The following is a 24,353-nucleotide window of genomic DNA, read 5'->3' as shown; positions in this document are numbered from 1 at the left end:
ACGGACAAACATTTCAGCAAAGCTGTCATAGTAAATGTTGTTCTACATAAAAAGGCCTATCCAATGATATGTATGACATCGCTATTGGTGGGGTATACCAGGTCCCATATATTTGTGCCCATTGTCCTTTGTTTTCGGGAGAGGAGTAAAGTGACATTTGACAACTGATATGTGAAATGATAAATGGAACGTTACCATCTTGCATATGCACATTCGGTGCGTGCCGGGACCCCTGAGAGTAAATGCAGTCAAAATGTTGCGCCCTAGCGTCGCGTCTTCAGTGTTCTTGGACCAAGGTAAATCGACAGGCGCTTGAGATCACGCTTTTTGAGAACCATTTAATTAAAGCCAAGCCAGTAACCATCTAATTAAGCACGTTATCCTACTAATATTATAAATGTGAATGTTTGTGAGAATGTGTGGATGTATGTCTGTTATTCTTTGTATCTGTTTTGCCATGACTTCTGAGGTAGATATTGCAGATTTCCACTGCTGCAGAATATACGTTTTTTATGTTGGTACGATAGATCAATGTAAATGACTGCATGTGATTACAAATGTTTTCTTTTTCTGTTAACAACTTACTCTTCTACCTAATAACCATAAACCAACGTGATACAACAATTGAAGGAACTGCGTTCATTCCTTATTTAAAATGGGACCATTTCCCCCAAACGTGGACTGCCATAATCCAGTAAACTGAAAAGATTTTCATTTCAACTGAAGTCGGCCAGTATTTTTAAAGTCAGATTTAAACTGTGACTGCAAATAAGTTATTAGCCAGAGAATACAGTTGCCAGCTATTTTTGGATTTGTGAAGTAGTCTCATTAATTCAAGTGTCCGGAGTCCGGACAGTGGCGACAATTTCTCCCTAAATCCATTATAATAGGCGCCTTTTGTGATTTTTGCTCCGTCCACCATTCGCAGCCGCCACCAATCCGAAACTAATTACCGGCTCAAGTGCAAGAAACTCAACAAGTAAGTATCCATTTACGAAACAGTTCTGTGCTCCAATAAACGACACTTTTATTTTTAGCTGTATTTTTATAAGGAAATAATTGACCTACCATATTTTATTGAAATACTAAATTATGTTTTTCTAATAAAGAAAGTCAAAGTCACTCTGCAAAGCATTAGTGCAGCGTACCCCAGACAGTCAATTTCGCTAACAACCAGCTGACTGGCAAATATTTTTCAACAGCATGAACAAATATTCTCTTAGCTATTTTATCGCGTGCCGGGTATTTCTTTTCCGCTTTTAAAACAAAATATAAAAGAACAAACCAACACCGAGTACCTACTTTTATATTTAAATTTCCAATATTAAACGCCAATACGCTTTTTATTTTCGTTTCTTACCTACGAGGTTCACAAAAACAAATTCTGAAAAAGAAAATGCAAAGAAAAACTTCCTTATCGCTGATTTTTCGAGTTTGATGCGGAATCGGGGACTATAATTTCGATAGCGCACCAAAGCGTAAAGTTCCCCTGGCGATGTCTAATGAGCAGGGTTTTATGCCGTTTGCTGCCGAACCATAAAAATGTTAATTCAACTGTGCCCAAGAAATGAAAATCGTCGTAAATACAAATGCGACTCTCTCAACACTGAAATTGCTATATTTATAGCGCTAGCAAATTGTATAGCTTATGTTTGTGTATGACAACTTAGCTTTTATAATTTTAGTCCACGTAAAAAAATGTGTTTAATAAAGCATTAAATAAATTACTCAAACTCAATAGAAACCGAATAAACTGTAACAGTCGCTTGCAGTTGCAAAAAAAATATAACAAAGTCTGTTAAGAATCTCACTGCTTTAATTGACTTTACTAAATTGTTCACTAAAACAAAAACTTTACAACAAAAAAAACTACAAGAAAATAAACAGACAGTAATATATTTAACTTTAAAACTAAAGCACCTACTTAGATCTTAGTATCTACATATCGGAACATCTGTAGATATTGTATTCAGTTGAAGCAGGCTAATATCGAATCCGGTGCCGTAGTTGTGAGGGCAACTTATAATGATCGGGAGCAGACGTCATGTTCCTTGTGTCACACTTCGCAGAATCTAGTTAGGACTTATGCTGCGTCTACGTGACACCGATACTGTGCCATTTCCATTAATTAGCCACTCCAAACTTGTCCAATTATAAACAAATATTATTGTACAGCGAGATGTCTGAGAACTGAACCGTATTGTGAATATCTAGATGCTGATTTTAGATGGAAAAGCTGTCTTTTGTGATATAGTTTTAACACGACTATGAACTTAGTTGACAAGGAGAGACAAAACTAAACTACAGACAGACTAAACTAACAACTATGGCGATGATTAAAACAATGAAATGAAAAAGTATCATTGAGAAACCCTTATCGGAAATCTTCTGTAGTCATTCCTTTCGATCGGATTAAAATTGCATGTTCACTATTTTGTGTTAGTTCGGACTGTCTTGTCATTAGCTTTGAAGCAATTAAGTTCCACAAATGCTTACGTTTCTATGTTTCTTTTTGTCCCTTCATAGCAACATTTGATTGACTAGCAACACTGAATGAATCAATCAAATAAAAAGCGTGTACAAGCAAGAGATGCCATGTATACAAACGAGTGTTTGGGCGAATGTTCCCCACGCGACTTACGTACCCCCGAGTGGACGACGCGTCTCTCCAGAATATCTTAGCTTCGGCTAAAGAAACTACTACACGTACACCGCATGAGTAACGTTCAAATGTACACTGTGAGAGAAGAAGCAACATTGTAAAAATACACACACGGAATAAGTGCACTCATCATCAAACCTCTGGCAAATTGTCTCCTACAAGCGTTAATAAGTAGATGAAAATGTAATTATTCTTGTTACGAAGATGTTTCAATTTATAGTTTCACAAAAACAAGAAACAGTTATAAACTGTAGGTGGACTTGTTAACAAAATGAAATCAGCGTAGATGCGTTATTTTATTCGCACTGGTATGCATAACTTTCTCTCAGAAAAAGCTTAGACAAACAAAAATAACCTCGCTTTTATTATGAAAGCGAAAACTTCTTTGAACAAGAGTTGGATGTTCTAATTATTATATAATAACAAAATAAATAAACGTTGCATTTAGCGCAGGAGTCAGGTTAGCTGCACTACTTAGTAAATTAACTGAAAAGTAGTTTCCATTCCATAGTCTAGTGGGTGCATAGTTATAAAACGAAATGTTTAAACTTAACGCTGCTGGGTACGGCATGCGGCTGGCCAACTAACTTCTCTGCTGCAAATTATATGAATTACTTTGAATTAAGAATATCCTGGTGTTCCAAACTCAGCTACTGTGATTTTCACGTCGATTTTTGTGCTAGCTTCAATGTGTTCTGGCAAGAGTTCAACTTATACCAAATGTCCTACGTTGCATTTAACATTCGATCAAATGTCATCTGATTTTTTATGATTTTACAAGAAACAAACTAAGTAAAGTAAAAAAAAAAATTGTATTATAATAAGGAATTACAGACACTGCTATTGTGTTAAAGTAGAAAACATGAGTGACATTATGTTTAACGCTATTTTAAAGATTTTTGGAAACTCGTTAACAAAATCGTAATGAATTACACATATAATTGAATCATAAGTTTTTACAGTAACAATATAAATCAAGCTTATTTGAAATTTATAATGGTATCGCGACGCCGCCGCTGCTAATCTTATAAATTATGAAAAACAACGAGAAAGCTATAAATTGCAATTCTGTTACCCGAGCCGGGATCGTAACAAGCAGGGCTTCAGTCCGCACTGGCAGTCGCTCGCCACTCGCCCGCCACTCGCCCCTCGGAGCTAGGGGGCGCCTCACTATTGTCTGATAAAACATACCCCTAGTTTTATTGTATAATTTCAAAGCTTTGATAGCGCACCTTTCCAACCACCGTGTTGTTTTAGTTACCTTTAATTAAATTGCTTTATAGTTCCTCTTTTCATAGTAAATTAATAAATTGTATTTCGTGGATGTATAATAATGAAATGGTTAATGCTGAAATATATATTAACTTCATTTTCCTTTTGTACGTACTTTATTATATACAAAAGAGAAATACATACAAGCGGCGTGTTTAATATTAAGTAAAACCAGAAAAGTTTATGACGTCCTATGTTTATGTCTCCATTATTCAATATTTTATCCCTAAATATACTTTCAGAGGTTAGTTGGAGATAATTTTCATAAAATAGTAGCTAAAGTATACATCCGCATCTCATGAAACATCAAAGCGGCCGTACGTTACATGCACCTCTCGATAAACAATTTAGTTCATTTAACCATCCATTTAAAAGGCTGGGTAACCTCACTAGCGGACCAGTAAAGCATCGTTACGACTAACTACATTACGTGAACGGAGCATGTAACTGTGCGTTTATCAGTTTACGGGCACATCGGCTGCGGACGGCGCAACTTTTAATTCAGTTCGGGCCCATCGGCGGCCGCATCGCGAATACAAAACCGCTTTTCATTACAATGCAGCCGAGGAAACTGGATTGCCTGATGAACTTGATGCTCTATTGTTTCACTAAGATGGTCAGCTCTAAACACAAAATTGTATTTGGAAGGGTGGTTTATGTGGTTTAAGGCTTCCAATTTTGTTACTTGAATAGTTTTGGAGTACAAATACATCTACAGAATATTAATAAAGTCATTGGGAAAGAAATGGAAGGGATATCATCTATCAAGGTGGTATTATGATATCACGTTCTAATGAAGAATATATTTTTACCTATATTTTGTTTATTCACAATATATTTACATTAATTGAAAATAAAATAAAATAAACTTATATATATATATACAACTTAAAACTAATACAGTGCATGTATTATGAAGAATTATTTTTCAGGTCATTTTCACCGGAAAATCTTTTGCGATTATCTTACGAATTACTGAGGGAAAATTATAGGTATACAAATCTCACGTTAATCTTTATTTCGATTCCACCAGATAATTGATATGAAATATTGATCCGAGTGTCAAATGTCTGTTTGGTTTACAGGCAGGAAATAGCGGCACTTAAATATTTAAATTCCAAGCTAATCCGATAGGTTTATTTCGATCGCAAAACTGCAACAAACCACGTTAGTGAGCATTTTAAAAGATTTTCATTTTTTCAGGGATATGCTACGTTTTACATATGTATTGAAAAATAGGAAATACGAGTATATACGTATACTTTGTACATATAAAATAGTAGACAAGCCTGTTCAAACAAGGTTAAAATGATTGTTCAGTAAATTATTTTAAAAATAGAATCAAGAAGTATAAAGTATAATAAAGTATTTATTGACTTTATCAAGCAATAAAACCAGGAATGAGATTCGCGGCTTCAGCATACAGATATAGACGTTCTTATTTAATATTGAACCTTCACTCATGTAGACGAGTATGCCCTTTACGCTTATTTTACCAATATTGGGGTTTTCATTTGACGTAGGTACCTATTTCTATAAGATATTGAGGTTGCTGTTGATTTTATTACGTGTAAAACGTCAAGGCGTCGTATTAATATTCAATTGTCTATATTTATTTTGGTTTATGCCACGTCAGAAATTCGAAAATTGAATTGCAATTTTATTAGGCATTTTCGATGCACTCCGCTCTGACAGGTGTATAAACTGACGTCAGATACATTAAAATATTTTTTTATTTTTGTAAATCGCATAATCAATATCGTGTATTAAAGAATGCTCACAGTATTCAATGGGTACAAGACTTATGTGTTTTCCATGACCAATGAACTTATTACACATCGACCGTAAGCAAACTAGACATCCTTTGTAGTCACCGAAATACATATGTGACGAGTATTTGTTCGACATTGTGGTCTTTTTGAAGTGTTCACTCGGACCATATTTGTATATACCGGTGTCGTCACCCGGTCATGACAGCCGATGACCGACTCCACTGATTCATGTTCGTGTGAAATTAAACCACCACTTCAACGGGATTAATGCTTGGCATATTTTATTTTATTTCTACATATTTTTGTTTTTATAACTAGTGGGATTTGTCATTTTTTGTTCTTTTTTATTTTATTTCACAAACATGTTTTTTAATCTCGTAGACTAAACTGACATTACGAGTGTTGTCAGTTTATTGCAATCCTTAAATAGGGATGTGGCTCAACCGAAACTTAACGTTAATAAAATCAAGTATCGTTCATGAGGTGTACCTACATGCTGCCGTGACGTGTTTCGATACTTTGTATAGTTATGAGTTCTGGTATATCACATCTTGAGTTAAAGAAAGCTTTTGTCAATCATTTAATATTGTAAGGAAATTCACAGAGCTTAGTTATAGTGAGAACACGTGGAGCGACTTGTTTCAAGAAGTAGTAAAATAGAAAACATGTCAACGACTATATATGTTTCCCGGCAGCAAACCAATTCCATTTTTCATTTATTGAAAAATTTTCTTGAAACATTTCACCTGCGCCCAGTAAACACGAAAATGCAATCGGAGTTTCAACATTCCAAGTTAGATTGTACCGCTCGTATCTCGTTTACGTCGTAACACTCAAGTTACGATTTAACCATGCATGATTTTATTGATATACATATCTATGAAATATCAGGAATATGGTGATAGGTCCACACGCAAACTCTGACGATTCAATCGAATATATTACAAGTTACACCGAAAGGTAAAGTTATTCGTGCGTGGAGTATTTTTTCTCAAAATTTGCACAGATTTCCCTTCGACGAGCGCGTTTTTATGGAAACATAACATAGAGCGTCGGCACCTGTGGCCTGTAGGCCAAATGTCGTCGTGTCCTCTGTTCAGGCATTCAAATTTATTCACGAGTTAGGATGGCGCGGGTTCTCCCTCGCTTGACAATTCTCAACATCCGCAGCCTCCAGTGGCGCACGCGTCTATAATTTGAAACAACACTGTATCGTCTCACTGCGTCGGGAGGAAATGGATCATCGATATTTATGAGATCTGTGTGCTGCCGTGGTTTTGTTTTCACTTTAATATAATAGCGAACAAGACTCACACGGAATAAGGTAACAAAAGAAGTATTTATATGTTTATACGGAATAACTCACAGGTTTATAAAAGATCAAAAATGTGTCGAAGAATTTAAAATCGACAAATTCTCTTTATCATAAAGGGTCCCGCTCGAGCAGACCCGCATCAAATTAAACCTCGTGCGACCCTTGAATCCAATTTAACTGTTCCATAGATAGCTGCAGGCTGCTGGCGGTATATTAATAATTTATGCCCACATAAATTACGAAAACATTTTCCTTTCACAACAAACATTAATATTTCGTACATATCTACTGAACGTCGTAAATGCGCTGTGGTGACATGTATTACTATTAATTGATGTGTCTACATACATATTATGTGCCACCAGGCCCGCCGCTAGCTGTTTGTTCGCCCGCGTGCAAAACTGATTATGCCGCCCTACGACTACATACGTTTTGTCAAAAAATATATAAGGGGGGGGGGGGGGGGCGGATCCAGGTGGTCCGGACCCCCCCCCCCGCCCATTCATATCCATCTTACTTGTCCAACAGAAAAAAATATGTACATGCACCGCTCTGATTGCAGAAAACCCACCTACTTTTGGATAAATAACTATTGCATACATTACACATAACTTTTTATTTACTTGAAATGTTCAGAGTAACCTAAGCCCTAAGCAGTCCTGGGTTAGCCCATAAGCAAACTAAGCAATTGCTTAGGGCATCAATGCAGTGCAATCATTACCCAAGTGGCCCCTATGTATTGAAAGATTGTGATTAACTTAAACTAACGCACTTAAATATCAATAACAATGTTTAAAGTCAGTAAAATACGTTATTTGGTGGGTTTCCCGTTGAAAAATTATAAGACACTTTCCATATGTAAGCAAGCGCGAGCGGAGCGAGCGCGAAATTTTTATTTTTAAAGGACACAAAACAAATAAAAATCACTGTAAATTAACAAAGCAAAGTCAAAAAGTAAGATATGCACAGATGTTATGTGAAAAAGCCGCGAGCGACGCGCGCGCGATTTTTTCCTTAGAGTTTTCATGAAGTGAACATATCATAAAAAGCCATAACGGACGTGCGCGAAAAATGTTTATTCGGAATTGAATGCCTCAACAATTAAACAAAGATAAAATGCGATATCTGACATGGAGCCGCGAGCGCAGCGAGCGCGAATTTTTTTGGGGATGCAAAGGGTGAAACAGTCAAAATTGATAGGAGACGACCAAAGCTAGGGCGGCTTTTTCCGAAATGTTATTGGTTTAATTTTGCCGCCCCCTAAATAGCATTTGCCCCACGCTACGCCACTGGTTGATCTTAAATCGTTTTTAAGAATCTTTAATTTTGAAAATGTCCTTTCAACAGATGTACCTAACTGAAACCGGCAGTATAAGTAATATTCTTACCGCTATTGCTGAGTTCGGAAATATTGAAATCAAATCATTAGTAAAAAGATATTGTATTTTTTAAATATTACGTGATAACTCGCTAGATTTGCCGCCCCCTAGGACGTGCCGCCCGCGTGCTGTGCACGCGCTGCACGCCCGCTTACGGCGGGCCTGTGTGCCACAGACAAATTGTCACACAGATATATTTACATAAAAGGTAATACGCATGTTTGAAGTCTGACTCAGCGTTCGCTAGGTGACCACAGTTCATAATTATTTATTACGAAACGGAATGTGTAATCAGCTTTTTTAAGCCGGGTTTTAATTATATCCTAAACATAGAATTTACACAGGAGACTTCATAAATGCCAAAGATAGCAGACAGAGAAGTAATAAGCACTTAACCTTTTGAAAATAAGTTTCTTGTGTCATAAAAGTAAACTGAGAAAGACGTCGAAATTAAATTTTGCATTTTATTAGATATGATAATGAAATCTCTACTCTGCCTACACCATCAATGAATACGGCAGCTGAGCAGCGAACATCGAAACTGAAAGTATTTCACTCTAAGGTTCTACTAAGAAATTGATCGTCTTAAAACGTTGGAATGCTTCTAACAACCTGTTATGGCTAATGGTTGCAATTTTTTGTTTGTTTTATACGATTTGTGACAATATGTAAAAACCAGTTACTGCACTGAAAGTAATTTTCCAGCATTTTTAGAATAATTTCCCACACCTTGAGGTAATTCTCTACTATTACTGAATTCCATTGAAAAAACATAATCGCGCCGAGTGCAAGACACCATATGGCCGTTATGGCCATCAAGCATGTCCAAAGACATAAATGGGCACGTTGTCGTCACAGTCGGAATACCTGTGCGAGCGGCGCAGGGGCAGCCTTGCGGCGGCGGGGGAGCGCGGCGCGCGGGGCGAGGCGGCACTCCCGCGCAACCTGCTGCCTCCGTCACTCCGCGGCCAGTGCCTCGCCCGCGCATGCTCGGCGCTCATACGCGCACACGCCACACGCTGCGAACACTTGTGCTGCAAGCCTTCAAAACAAACCGAATACCAGTGCTTACATAGTGAAGTGACAGAAACATGGTGTAATGTGCCTCTAGTTATATACCGATAAGGTAAACAGTGCAGAATATACTTTGTTTTCAATATTATTCTAATGTTTTACGATCAACAAGGGCATTTGTAAGTTAGCTATGCAGTTTAGCATTTATGTACATACATATCAGGTCTCTATACTAAAATCAGCGTTGTCTTAGAGGCAATTCATGCACAGGCTGTGTGTACTATGACAGCGTCGTAATATTCAAAGCAGGTGCATCTGATTTTGTGAATGAGTCCAGTGTGATTGCATTGGACCGGTCCGTGCTTGCATAACAAGTTAAATGGAGCAGTATGTCATCGAAGCCTGCGCATTCTGAGCATATTGCCCAAGTACAGAAAGTGACAAATATTACGGAGTGTCGCGTTAATGACATCATGCTGTATAATATGTTCGCACTCCACCCACAGCGCACGTGTCGTAAGGTTACACTACAACACTGATTTATCACAATTCACAGTACAACAATGACTTAAAAGTGAGGAAAAACCTTATTCATATCTACTTTGTTCTTGCAAATGAGTGTTTTACCAAAAGACATAAACAAACCTTCGCGGTTCACATGAACGGTAAAAAATAAATACAAAAAGCAATCATGATTTAGCATCTGATGTGAATAACATTGTAATGTCGAGTCACATCATCAATTATATACCTACATGCTCGTTATATACATGCAATACTCTAAACAAACACAGGTAATTACTCAATTAAGTAATAAAACCAGCACGAGCGGTCTTTGTTTTTCTTTACATGTTCAGTTTCATGCCAGGTCGAGTTTAAAATACCATTAATAAATACCTGAAAAAATTGTAGGGACATATATAGATCATACATCCTACTGTATACATATACTTCATTACATTATACTGAAATTAATATAAAAAATATTTACATTTCGGAACCACTATTTGTGTATCGAAATTCATGAACGATATCCTTCCGGCTGTACTGTTTGCATAACTCTGTCAAAATACTTCATTCCATAAGCTCATGTTTACCGATATCTTTGTTAAATGCGCTCGAAATATTTTATAAAGTGTAAAGTAACAAATAAGTTATAGATAGGTGTTTCTACGTGGATGGCCGACACATTATCGGACGCAGCCGAGCACGAAGCACGTCGTTAGCTAGCCGCTTGTTAAAAATAAAATTATACAATTTTAGCACCCCTCGGCTTTATTCCTTTTGCACGCACACCTACTTCGTGCTCAATCCAAGAAAAATATCTAACTAAGGCCGTTATTGTTACGTTTAGGTATTGTGTTGTTAGCAACATTGAAAAAGTAGCGAACAATGAGTAATCTTTGAGAGGGTTTCTTTCAGCTCCTTATGATTTTCCTCAGTTTGGGAGCATTTATATTGATCACGATGGTGTTTGATGTTGAGACTTAAATCTGCCAAATTGACAATCTCAATTCATCGAAACGTCAAATGATCCATAACCTGAACCAACATCTTAAACTGTGGATCTCCATTTCGCACTTTACAAATATCATATCGCGTATCGTTGCAAATAAATTCTAATCTTGTGAAGAGGTGATAATTTATAAAGTTGTATGTACAGAGTGCATTGTATCCGAATAGCACGACTGTTTCGGCTGCACATAAAGCGAGTGGTACCGCGAATTGCAGCTAGTTAACAAATAATTTTGGTTGCAATATTTGCAATAAAGTCAACTGGGACGTCCGTAATTTATGCTTGGTCACCGTATTAAATCAGTGTGTATGTCACTAGATGAATATTTTGTGGGCAGCTGCAGTGGTCAAGTCAGCGAGTATCTGGCATTACAAAACGTCCAGCAAAGCGTTGGTATTACAATTACGTCACAGTTTAACCGGTCATGTCTTGTGCTAACAGACGGCTTAACGTATTCGCTAAACTGACTGCTGGTCACTTGTCACTAACATAATGTATTTATTATTCAGAATTGGGCTTGAGTTTAAGCCTTACTTAAAGCCTAGCTTTTGAGATTATTTTAGTACAAAAGGCATTTTTTCATATTTTTTGTGGATACAAAATAATGATCACAAGGGTACTCTAAAATGTCTTAAATATTTGTGTAGACTACAACAAGCTTCCAACACCTACGTATGTACAACCTCTTAAAATGCAAAGAGACTAGCCCTTTTAATTTACAAATAAAAACTCAACAAAAAAGAAGTATAGGATTGCAGGTTTCTTAGAAGCGTATATTTAACCACCTCAAAAAGATTTCAGATCTGGTTTATGAGTTTTATACCATATTTTCGACAAATGCGTAGTATTAGGCTGTCAGGTGTGTAACAAGTTGTGTGACCACATAAGTATGTGTAAATTATAACTCCTTGAAATTTGTTGAATCTACTAGACTAGACTTATTGTAAACTACAGTGTCTTGAATCAGGTTTTATTATTAACAACAATGAACACAACACGGGTGGGTGCTTCGTAATGAGTGCTTTAAGACATTGAGGATTATCTAGCGTGACCTCTATATATAAGTAACATTTTAACATAATGTAGGTACAGTAAAGGTATACACGTTACAGGTAAAAAAATACTGCAATGTAAAAATACATTCCATTTTTGAAACAATTCCCAGAACCACACTTTAATAAAAAAGCTCATAAAAATCTCGAAAAAATAAAATGCTACGTTTTTTTGAGCCAACTCAAAATAGTGATGCATACTTTTACAATATTATCTTTTTTGTATCTATCGAGAGTAATTCCACCTTCAATAAGTAGAGCAGCATAAAACCTACTTGTTCGCGTAGGAAGAGTGCGTGCTATGCGCGTGCGCTTGTGTAGCGCGAATGACGACAACGGAACCGAACTCGCTTCCTACAGCACAGCTGATGGATGAGCATAACAGTGCATGTGGCTTGTATTATATTGTTCGGTTATAACAAAAGCGTTACATGCTGTGGTTACAATGTTATTACACTAAAATGCGTTCTTAATGACCTGTTTGACATTTTTATGTCAATTCAATCCAATGGATCATTTCGTAATTTTTCAATTTTTAAAATTTAATCTTCACAAAAAAATTGCCAAGTAGGTACGTTACAGGATTGATAGAGATGCCATCGTGGTTTAAATAAAGTGGTAAAACTATCTTGTCGAAATGTTCTACATTTACTCTTCTCTTGATAAGATACAAAATCCATAACTGAACAATATCAACGATAAAACAAAATTAATTATTTCGTTAAAATCTTACTAAATTATAATCCTGACAAAGCTGCGGACTTGCCAAGCCCGAACAATAACGATCAATACAAACAAGAAAAGTTGTCAAAATGTTCTTTATTTCATCAAGAAACTGCAAATAAGGCCGGTGTACAAGTTTGAACTGTTAGAGCCGTCTTTAACTGCCACATTTCCATATAAATATGCTCTGACCCTAAGGTCTAAGTGACATTGAGGGACAAGGAAAAAGAAGCTTTATGACACATCTTACTTTATTCGTTAAGGCAAACTTCATTCAGATTGCCTTTAATTCTAGATAAACTTGAAGTAAAACTGAAACAGTATTTACCTACTTGCTTGTTTTTATTCATGCTTTGAATACATTTTCAGTTTTCTTTTCACATGCTTTACAAGTGAAAGCATTTTCCGGAAAACCAAATCATATCGAATATTTACAGAATTTTAGGCATACAATGCCTGTATTCAAAACTCTCAATAACTATGTATAATTTAGCCTGTTATTGCAGTTTGAGAACAACACTTTATGATTGGAAATATTTAGATTTCAAAGTATCTCACATGTCTCACTTTACATACAATTTCACAGAAAAATCTTGTTTTGACTTCGCATCGCCTAACAAGAACGTCTTGATCGTCGTTGTTTCGTCGTCACAAAAATCACTTGTCTCACGGTTGAGTCGATCCCTGATCACTCGCTAAGTATATTGATACACAGACAGTAGGTAGATACTCACGGTTAGTGTATCACGAAGACACGCGATCAATCTACGTCGAGTCGTAGGTGTCGAGCGCGAATAAATAACATTATGTATGTAAAGGAAGGAGAAGTGCTCCTACAATTATTTATTATTGACGAATATGCGATACTTTCTGTCATTCGGCGTCTTATTTTGTTGTGTTTGGATAATACATAATACAGGTGGTACATATAGACCTACATACAAGTAACATTCTTCCTATAATGATGTTGACACCATGAATATTCCACGAACATTTCTTAATTGGAATAACTTTCGGTTTTAGTTCTATGTAAAATATACAGCCTGTCTATGGCATAAACCGTATTCCAATGAAACCGGCGCAAGTTGCTACGCATTTAATTGCAGCAAATAGGTATGCAGCAGTTCAGAGATCACGACAATCCAAAAGGTGATATTTTAGTAATTGTGAAAGCACGAATAACCTTTGTATGTACCCTTGTTACTAAGTAATATTGCTGTGTTCTGTGTAGCACGCACACTATTATAATAAGATCTGTATGCGTGCCATAAATTGATTCAAATCAGCGCTGTGGGTGGTGAGCCTCATCGACACCCAATCGCAATCAACCCACAGCTAACCTTTTTGTAATAAACATGCAATCAAATACATTAACTGCCAGGAATTTACAATAAATTACAGTTCCGGGAACTAAGGTAACAACCCTTTAGGACTATGGACTATGTAGAATTACACACAATACTTACCTAATATGCAGATTAGATCAAAATCATGAATTTGGGGCGCTTTGATTAGTTGAATATAATTAGTACTGAGTCTCATCATCCTCCGAGCCTTTTCCCAATCATGTTGGGGTCGGCTTCCAGTCTAACCGGATTCAGCTGAGTACCAGTGCTTTATAGATAGTTCAACTCAGATTTGCGCGCGGCCCTATGTGTGCGTCGGCTTGTAAATATACAACTTTCATTCGTGTGACAGTGACGTCGTCCGAGCATGACGTGTTCGCATCGCTTTTTGTTATGGGTACAGTCGTTTACGAAAATGTCTAGTTCTTCACGGAGAAAATGTTTTAAGGAGTCAGGTAGCGTTTCAAAAAAATGTAACAACATTCAAAGCTTTTTATTATTACATTTTACAGTTTATCATTATTTTCTCATACGGCTTTTCAAATTGACATTGACAGTATCTAAGAAATAAATGAAGTGAAATATCTAAGATGAATTAAATACTCCTTACATATTTTCTAGCTCGGGGTACGCGGACAATAAATAAATGTGTGGACTAAGAATGTAAAAGACCTATAATTTAGTATAATAATGGAAACAAAATGTGTGGGGAATTTAAAAAAATTATATTGCTTCGCATAATGTCGACCAAAATAAGACGGAAATAATGAAACTCATAAATGAACGTTTAAGTCAAATTGATGAAGGGATGTTGGGTAATACTTGTCGACATGTACAAAAGAAAAAAGAAGAATACTGTAGCATCTAAGCGTACTACGCAGGCCTGAATAGGACTGTATTTAATAAAAATGCTTCAGCAAGATTGTAAAAGTATTTGTAATCTGTCAGACCATTTTTGACGGAGAAAAATTAATAAAATATAAAATAAAACACGCACACAAAAAGGTAGGAAGGTATAAAGGTTTTAGTCCGCCACATGTTCCCCCCGGCCAGACCGTGACTACGGTCGATAAAAATCGGGGAACTTTACACGACGCCCGCTTCTCGTTATTTTCGCCCCAGATGTCGTATTGGTGTTAGTAGTGTCAGCTCTTGTGATTTCATGCTGCGCCTCATCACGTGCTATGAAAGCTGGTTTGAGGCGGTCGACTGACACGTTGCTTGGCTTTCCCCGTATCTCGATCGTGAAATATTTTTCATGCCTCTGTAGAACCTTGTAGGGCCCCGCGTACGGTGGTTCCAGTGAACGTCGTACATGATCTCGACGGAGGAAGACGTGGGAGCAGGAATGAAGATCTCGCGGCACGTAGAAGGGCGACGTGCTATGCCATGCTGCAGGTTTCGGAGTGAGGCTGGCCATGTGACGTCGTAAACGATTTGCGTACTCGGTGACGTCAGCTGTGGTGAAATCTACTTGCATAGATATGAACTGACCGGGAAGCTGTAGTGCTTCCCCGTAGACGAGCTCGGCTGGCGTAGCTTGGATGTCTTCTTTCCACGAGTTACGCATGCCGAGTAGTACCAGTGGAAGAGCTTCCGTCGTGATGTCCTTCAAGGGGTAAGCCTCGGGCCATCGAGTGAATCTATCGATGACGGTAAGACAATACCTGTAATCAGACGAAGGGGTTAACGGTCCTACGATGTCGAGGTGGATGTGAGCGAAGCGAGAGGATGGGGTTAGGTAAGAGGAAGGTGGGGATTTGGTATGGCGAGTGACTTTAGAAGTCTGACATGGCAAACACTGCCTCGCCCACTCTCTACAGTCTTTGCGGATCCCTGGCCACACATAGCTTTGCGTCACCAGTCGCACTGTAGCTGAACATCCAGGGTGATGCAAATTGTGCAACGATTCAAAGGCTTGTAATTTGGCCGCGTTTGGGACGAATCGACGGTAAAAATTAATGACACCTAAAAATCTACGAAGGTCCTTGACCGTCTTGGGAACTGGATACTCTTGGATAGCCTGTATCTTGGTACTTAGAGGTTTTGTTCCTGCAGCTGACACATGGTATCCTAGAAACGTTACCTCTGACTGTCCGAGGTGACACTTTGAAGTGTTTACCACTACCCGGTATTCTCTTAAACGGGCGAATAACTGCCGTAAATGCCGCTCGTGCTGTTCATGGGTCTGCGAGAATACTAGGATATCGTCGATATACCCATAACAAAACTCTAAACCGAGCAGCACTTCATCGATGAACCTTTGGAATGTCTGAGCGGCGTTCCTTAAACCAAAGGTCATGAATGGAAACTCGTAAAGACCGAAAGGCGTAGTGATGGCGGTCTTCGGAATGTCGTCTGGATTTGTTCTTATCTGATTATAGGCTTTGACAAGATCTATGGTGGAGAATACTGTGCACCCTGATAGCTGGTAGGAGAAATCGTGGATGTGGCGTATAGGATACCTGTCTGGTATCGTCCTAGCATTTAGTGCCCTGTAGTCGCCACATGGTCTCCATCCGTCGTCTTTTTTCTTCACCAGGTGAAGAGGAGCGGACCAGGCGCTCTCCGACCGTCTGGCCACACCACTTGCTAGCATCTCTTCGAATTCCTTCTTGGCGATTAATGTTCGAGCTGGATCGAGACGTCGAGGTTTGCTTGCTACCGGTGGGCCTGGAGTGGTTCTTATGTGGTGCACCGTGTTGTGCTTACCCAGTACATGTGTTCCTGGTGGTCGGGTGATTTCTGGATACTCACGAAGTATTTTATGGTAATCTGTATCACCGACTACTGCCTTCACGGATGCAATGTCGTCCGATGACTTGCAATGGGCTCCTGGAACCGATAGTGTCGTAGTGTTATCTATCAATCTCTGATTTCGGCAGTCGACAAGTAAATTATAAAAACTTAGGAAGTCGACCCCTATGATAGGTCGAGAAACGTCAGCTACCGTGAACTTCCATGTGAAGTCCCTTCTGAGCCCCAAGTTGAGTCGTAGCTGTGTTGGCCCGTATGTGTGTATCATCGTATTATTAGCTGCAACCAAATCGAATTTTGACTGTTTCACCGGCGTTTTTACTGCCGACCGAGGGAAAACACACAAGTCTGAGCCAGTATCCACCAGGAATTGCATTTTCGTATTTCGGTCGGTTACAAACAAACGGCCTGTTGAAGAGGGGCAGTCGTTGGCCGCTACTAGCGACCGCCCTTTGCGTTTTCCGACGTAAATGTGCATGGTTGTCTACACTTGTTTGCCTTGTCTCCAAAGGTGTAGTGGTAGTAGCAATGCGGGTGGTTCGGTGGTGGCTGTGGAGTCCTAGAGTTATTAGAGCGACCGCGATAATACCTTCTTTGGTTGTGCCGAGACTGTGAGCGAGAGCGAGAGCGCCCTCTCCACTTGCTGTTCATTTGCGATGACAGCCGGGCAACTTGTTTTGTAAGTTCGCTTACTTCTTTGACCAAGTCCGGCGCGGTGCTGGTAGATGCAGAGGTGGCAGCGACTTGCGGGGTGCATGGTACAATGTCGTACACCCGGTCAGCAATCTCTGCTAGCTTTTCTACCGGCAGGTCGGCAATCTGTGAAGCAATCACTGTCTGTATATTTTGCGGCAAGCGGTTAGTCCACAGACTTTTCACAAAATCCGAAGCACCAGCGGGTCCAGCTAAATTTTGTAGATGCCGTAGAAACTGAGAAGGCCGGCGGTCACCTAGCTCCTCATGGATTAATAATTGCTGGATCCGCTTCTCCTGTGACGCAGAAAGACGATTAATTAATTCAGTTTTTAATTTTTCATACTTATTTGTCTCTGGCGGCTTTGTGATAATGTCTTTAACCTGCATTGCGTACTTCGTTTCTAGTTGAGTAACCACGGTATAGAATTTTGTCGTATCGCTACTTATTCTTCCTAGGACAAACTGGCCCTCTATTTGGGCGAACCATACAGCTGGTTCTTCCGGACAAAAGGGCGGACAACGCATTGGAAGTCCGACTTTCGATACTTCGCACTTACTGTCAGCGTCGGAAAAAATTTCTGGCTCCGACATTTTTGTAAAATCGCTCACCGCTTGTGTTTGAATAGATCACGTCGGGGTCACCAATGTAGCATCTAAGCGTACTACGCAGGCCTGAATAGGACTGTATTTAATAAAAATGCTTCAGCAAGATTGTAAAAGTATTTGTAATCTGTCAGACCATTTTTGACGGAGAAAAATTAATAAAATATAAAATAAAACACGCACACAAAAAGGTAGGAAGGTATAAAGGTTTTAGTCCGCCACAATACTATAGACATTTTGACATGGAGTCAGAATTTATAATTAACATTGGTGAAAGTAGCGAATCCGAAAATTCATCATATGATTTTTCAAGTAGCGATACAGAATCATTATAAATAAATAAACTAAATTACGTAATAACTGTACTTTAAACAGCCGTATACAACCCCTAAATAACTGTATTTGTACCCGACTGTACCTCTTGTCACGCACACAAAGTCACTGTATATGTACAAGGGTTACCTACACATAGGGCCGCGCGCACGACTGAGTTGAACTTACTATACAAGAAGCGACTGCCTATCTGACCTCCTCAACCCAGTTACCCGGGCAACCCAATACCCCTTTGGTTAGACTGGTGTCAGACTTACTGGCTTCTGACTACCCGTAACGACTGCCAAGGATGGTCAATGACAGCCGGGACCTACAGTTTAACGTGCCATCCGAAACACAGCCAATGGTGTCTAAGATATACTTAGATATAATTAGTACTGAGTCTATAGAATCTATAATTATTGCTGTACATAGGAAACTGAATACCACATGCCTTATCTGATGAAAGGTGTTCAATAATTTTAGATATTGGTCCAAACTGTGCAATACTGTTATAGCAGTAGTAAGTAGCTCTAGGAAATCCGGGCTTATACACCGGTCAGCATTCCTGGAAAATCCATTACTTTACGAGAACACTGTGTGCAACAGTGTTTTTCAAAGCCGAAGCATGATTTCCTCGTATTTTCTTATCATGCTTTCAACAGTTTAAAATTATTCCTTATTCATGAGTAAGTAGTATTTATAGATTTGTGGAATAAGAAAATGAAAATTCTTCTTCTCAGTAACCTCTCCTGAAAACTATAAAGTTATGATTAAATTCAAATAACTTTAGTAATAATTGTTATTTGGTTATTAATTATCACAGGCGGAAAATAAAAAACCAGAATGGTTAATTTCAAAAACAAGTGTTACAATCTACTATGGTTAGTTCAGTGAGCCATCATGAAAATGCTGAATAATCATTGAAACGAACCAATAGCAGGAATATTCAGGATCCAAACGGCACCATCATCAATGATGGGTATCGTTTACAAACATTCTGTGTACAATTGCAGCTGACTTGTACAATCAGCTGTTCACAATAATTTCATACAATTTGCAGTTGGAATAGAGTTGTCTTATTGTTGGTGGTGTGACTTGAACGGCGCTTTGTTGACCGTAAGCCCTAGACCAATAGGTTTTCACAGATCTATCCAGGTTGTAAGGCTGGACGAGATTTTCTGTGAGAGGTTTATGGAAAGCTGCACACAGGACCGATGGGAAATAGGAATCAGTAGGTACTTACAAAGTTCCGCCGGTTGCTGCAACTTGATCCACTCACGCTACTGCACAGATCACTTGTACACATATAATTTATAGTATGATGGGCGCCCAGTAACTCCCTGCAGGGGTTGTCGACTAGTTTAAGAAGTTTATGGAAGTTTACATATAGTTTTTGATTTTAATTTGCGGCGCGTTATGGCGGCCGGCGTCGTATTTTTTGGCACTCGCGCGAAAGTTTTTTGCATTGACGGTGGCGCCACGTCTCGCTTGGTGAGTGGCAGTTTTTGGAACTAGGAGGGGGAAATGAAAGGAATAAGGAATGCATGCAAGCTCAAACATTCCCCCCCACTTGAAATCAGTCCAGGGATTTCACAAAATAAGAGTCGAAAAGACTAAAAGATGTGTGTTATGTGTGCTTGAGTTCAAATCGTGCTGAATTACCTAGTAAGTTACGTGATTACGATTCTAAGTTTATAATTTTAAGTTAAAAGTAGGTTGATTTTAAGCTACATTAACAATAATTATGGTTAAAAAAAAATACAATGGAAAGGTTAAAGTTTAGTTAGAAGTAGGCAAAGGGCAAATCTTGACTACAGGCCGTCGAAGTAGTCCTTTGGCCGTACGTAGCGTGACGACACGCACTACACCATCAGAGCCTGGATGAAGCTCGACAACACGACCGAAACGCCACTCCAACGGGGGAAGATTTTGTTCCACAATTGTAACTATATCACCCACTTGCACATTGACTTGGTCTTTGAACCATTTGCATCTCTGCTGCAGTGTATGAAGGTAATCTCTTTGCCAAATTTTCCAAAAACTCTGTGTCATTTTCTGCAACAATTGCCATCGCTCTTTAGGCGGTAAATACGTATCCGTAAGCGGGATCTCCGGTAATGATACCAAAGGACCACCAGTGATGAAATGACCCGGTGTCAAGACATCTCCCTCAGTGGGATCGCTAGACAAAGCGCATAACGGTCGAGAGTTGAGGACGGCTTCTACTTTATTCAGCACAGTCAACATCTCTTCGAACGTCAGCACTTGTAAGCCAACAACTCGTTTAAGGTGGTACTTCATCGACTTAACACCACTTTCGAAAATACCGCCAAAGTGGCTAGCAGTTGGTGGATTATGTTGCCACACGATATTACGCTTTGTACACTCAGTATTAAGTTCTGACTCCTGAGTGGAAAGAAACTGGTGGACCTCGCTTAAGTAGCGCTTGGCCCCGACAAAATTTGTACCACAATCAGAGATAATAAGTTGACAAAGACCACGGCGTGATACGAATCTGTCCAAAGCTGCGATAAACGCACTTGTCGACAAGTCTGTAACTAGCTCAAGATGGATCGCTTTTACTGCGAGACATACCATCACACAGACGTACACCTTGTAAACAGGCGCCTTACGCCTTTTACTCTCTTTCACGATGAAGGGTCCTGCGAAATCTATCCCTATCTTTGAAAAACATCGTGAAGGTTGTACTCGGGGTGCCGGTAGATTTCCCATTATAGGTGAAACTGATATGGGATTTACTTTGAAGCACGTTACACACTTGGAAAGTCGCGATCGTATTAAATTGCGAATACCCAAAATCCAGAATCTACGACTTATAATAGACTGCAACATTCTAGGTCCACAATGAAGGTGAAGTTTATGAAAATAGTCAACTATAAGTGCAGACAGTCGTGAATTCTTTGGTAACAACAAAGGGTAAATTTCAGAGAGAGGAAGTTTTGAATTTACTAAACGCCCCCCCACTCGCAAGAGTCCTCGGTGATCGAGAAAGGGATTAAGTTTTTGAATAGGACGTGAACAAGTCCTTTCACATTTTACTGACTCTATCTCAATAGCAAAGTGTTCCGTCTGCTCATGTTGAACAAGCAGGGATAATGAATTTTCTAATTCCTCCACAGTCAAGGTTTTACGATTGAAAGTAAGTTTTCTCAAGACTTTACTAAATCGCAACAACCAAGCTAATGCTCTTTGGACACGTGAAAATGAAGAATAATGACTTAATAATTTTTTAATCGGATCCTCATATAAAGGCACTAAGTCCACGGAATGAGTTATCACAGGCAAGCTCTTCACCTCAGGCACACCTCCAGGTGGCACGTATACGTCCTGTGAAACTGGCCATACTGAAGTCTCTAGAGAAAGCCAAGATGGACCTGACCACCAGGTATCAGAAGCGATCAGCTGTGAACATGACAACCCACGACTGCTATGATCCGCTGGATTATCGGAGGTCGATACGTGATACCAATTTTGAATCTGTACGAGATCGGTAATTCTAACTACACGATGCGAAACAAAGGTTTTCAATTTATAAGGTTCAGTATTAAGCCAAGATAAAACTGTACTACTGTCAGTGAAGGCGATCACTCGAGAGAGCTTCAGATGTGGATTTAACAAGTCAGCCATATGTTTCAAGACCCGAGCTAGAAGTACTGCACCAAGAAGTTCGAGGCGATTAATCGTAACTGGTTTTATGGGAGCTACTCTCGACTTCGCGATTAATAATTTAACTGAAATTTTACCTCTACAGACAGATCTTAAATAAATACAACAACCGTAACCTTTGGATGAACCATCACAAAAACCAACGAGCTGGCATTCTACTACGTCTGAGGGCAGAATATGACGAGGAATTTGTACTTGTTTGAGGTAACTGAGCTCAGAGACAAACTCAGTCCATTGATGAGCAATACTGTCTGGCACAGGATCGTCCCAATTTAATTGAAGTTTCCACAAGGGTTGAAGAATCAATTTAGCTTTAAGCACCATGGGAGTTAACCAACCCAATGGGTCATAAATGCGAGCAACATTAGAAAGAATGGAACGCTTTGTAAACTTTGGAGTGAATTCAGATTGAGAATAAGTAAAAAGATCTAGATTCGGGTCCCATTGCAGACCTAATATTTTTAAAGTTTGTATGTTTTGATCGTCACAAAATGATTTTGGAACTTGACAATGTTCAGAAGGAAGTTGTGCAAGGAACTCAGGTGAGTTACTACTCCATTTACGTAGTTCGAATTTACCACAATTCAGCAAATTAATAATTCCGTCTTTCAGATTTAAGGCAGCTTCAACTGAAGGAGCGCCAGCGGTGACGTCATCCATGAACGTGTCATGACGCAGAATGGAAGCAGCTTCAGGCCATGATGCACCGTGATCGTTTGCTAGCTGGTGTAGCGTACGGATGGCTAAAAATGGTGAACTGCTCACGCCGTAGGTCACAGTTTTAAGTTCATATTCACGGACTTCATCACAAGTGGAGCTACGCCACAGGATATGTTGATACTTGCGGTCCTCTGGACGAAGTTCGATATTTCTATACATTTTGGAAACGTCGGCTGTGAAGACTACTTTGTGTAAACGAAATTTTGTAATAATATCAACGATATCGTTTTGAAGTTTTAGACCTGTGTAGACAATATCGTTAAGAGATATGCCGCTAGATGTCTTCGCGCTCGCGTCAAAAACTACACGCAGTCTCGTTGACGTGCTGTCAGGTCTGATGACGCAGTGATGCGGAATCAAATATCTAAAATCTGTGTCAGAAGGTTCAATTTGATGCATGTGATGTAAGTCTTGATACTCTTGCATGAATTCTCCATAATCGTGTTTCAGGTCTTCGTGATGAAGGAACCGTTTCTCCAAATTATGAAGTCTGGATAAGGCCGTGCGATGAGAGTCTCCTAACTGCTCATGTTCTTCCTTTAGTAGCATAGGTACTACATATCTTCCATCTTCGTTGCGTCGAACAAGGTCTGTGTAAATCTGTTCACATTTTTCATTTTCCGGGTTGACAATCGTTTGCTTAGGCGGCTCTTCTACCTCCCAGAATCGCTTGACCACATTGTCTAAGGCAGCTGTGGAAGCCAAAAGTGTAGACGTTTCAGCTGGAGGCGAACACTCAGCGTCGAGCCTGCCCGTGATAACCCAGCCGAATACACTATGTAGGGCTACCGGTAGACCCGGGCCTACTTCAAGTCGTTGACCATTATAAATGCTATGGAAAATATCTGCGCCTAACAAAAGATCAATGTCACCGGGTTTATCAAAGTCCCTGTCAGCTAGAACCAAGTGCTTGAGGTTAGCTTTGACAAAAGAAGGTATTTCTACTGAAGGCATTTTATGGGTGAGAGCTTCCATGACAATAGCTCGTACCGTAAAAGTTGGTTGATCTGAGTGTAATGGTTGAATCGTAAATGATGTTTCACCTTTGACTTCAAGCACTGGATTCTGTCCTATTCCAACAACAGAATAATCACAACTACGTAAGGGTAAACCTAATCGAAGTGCGCAGGCAGTTGTTAAGAAACAACTCTGTGCACCGCTATCAATAAGTGCTCGAAGATGTGTAACACCACAAGGACCATACGCCCTAACCACACATGTTCCTAATAACACTAATGAGCGATGTTGCTGCAAGTTGCAACTTGTATTCATAGAATTAAGAGTAACTACTGGGTCAGCAGAAGAAGCTGGAACCGCTGGAGTAGCACAAGAAGTCACAGGACACGCTGACGTGGGGCCCTGGTCGCGATGAAGTAGCGTGTGATGACGCGCGTTGCATTTGGTACAGCAAGCTTTGGACAGACACATATCAGCCGCATGATTGGGCTTTAAGCAATTGAAACATAAGCGCTTTGATTTGGCTAAAGATTCACGTTCATTTACATTTTTTGAATTAAACACCGG

The 24,353-nt window shown here is 39.3% G+C and overlaps 2 protein-coding genes across 3 annotated transcripts in view; one reads left to right on the top strand and one right to left on the bottom strand.

Moving 5' to 3' along the window:
* Positions 1-9,372: 9,372 nt before the first annotated feature.
* LOC124644930 (filamin-A) overlaps positions 9,373-24,353 on the top strand; it is a 93,345-nt gene continuing 78,364 nt past the window's right edge. For both annotated transcript variants that reach the window (XM_047184633.1, XM_047184624.1), the window contains exon 1: positions 9,373-9,526. The gene's annotated coding sequence lies outside the window, so the exon portion shown is untranslated. The remainder of the gene's footprint in view (positions 9,527-24,353) is intronic.
* On the bottom strand, positions 17,247-18,095 carry LOC124644739. The gene has a single exon (XM_047184236.1). The coding sequence runs from the start codon at positions 18,093-18,095 to the stop codon at positions 17,247-17,249; it is 849 nt and encodes a 282-aa protein (XP_047040192.1).

The sequence above is a fragment of the Helicoverpa zea genome, chromosome 2, assembly GCF_022581195.2.
Source record: "Helicoverpa zea isolate HzStark_Cry1AcR chromosome 2, ilHelZeax1.1, whole genome shotgun sequence".
Taxonomy (NCBI): domain Eukaryota; kingdom Metazoa; phylum Arthropoda; class Insecta; order Lepidoptera; family Noctuidae; genus Helicoverpa; species Helicoverpa zea.
Note: the sequence above shows the minus strand (reverse complement) of the source record. Positions and strands in the feature narration are given on the sequence as shown.

Coding starts and splice junctions, on each gene's coding strand:
- LOC124644739 (XM_047184236.1), bottom strand. CDS start 18,095: ATGTCGGAGCCAGAAATTTTTTCCGACGCTGACAGTAAGTGCGAAGTA.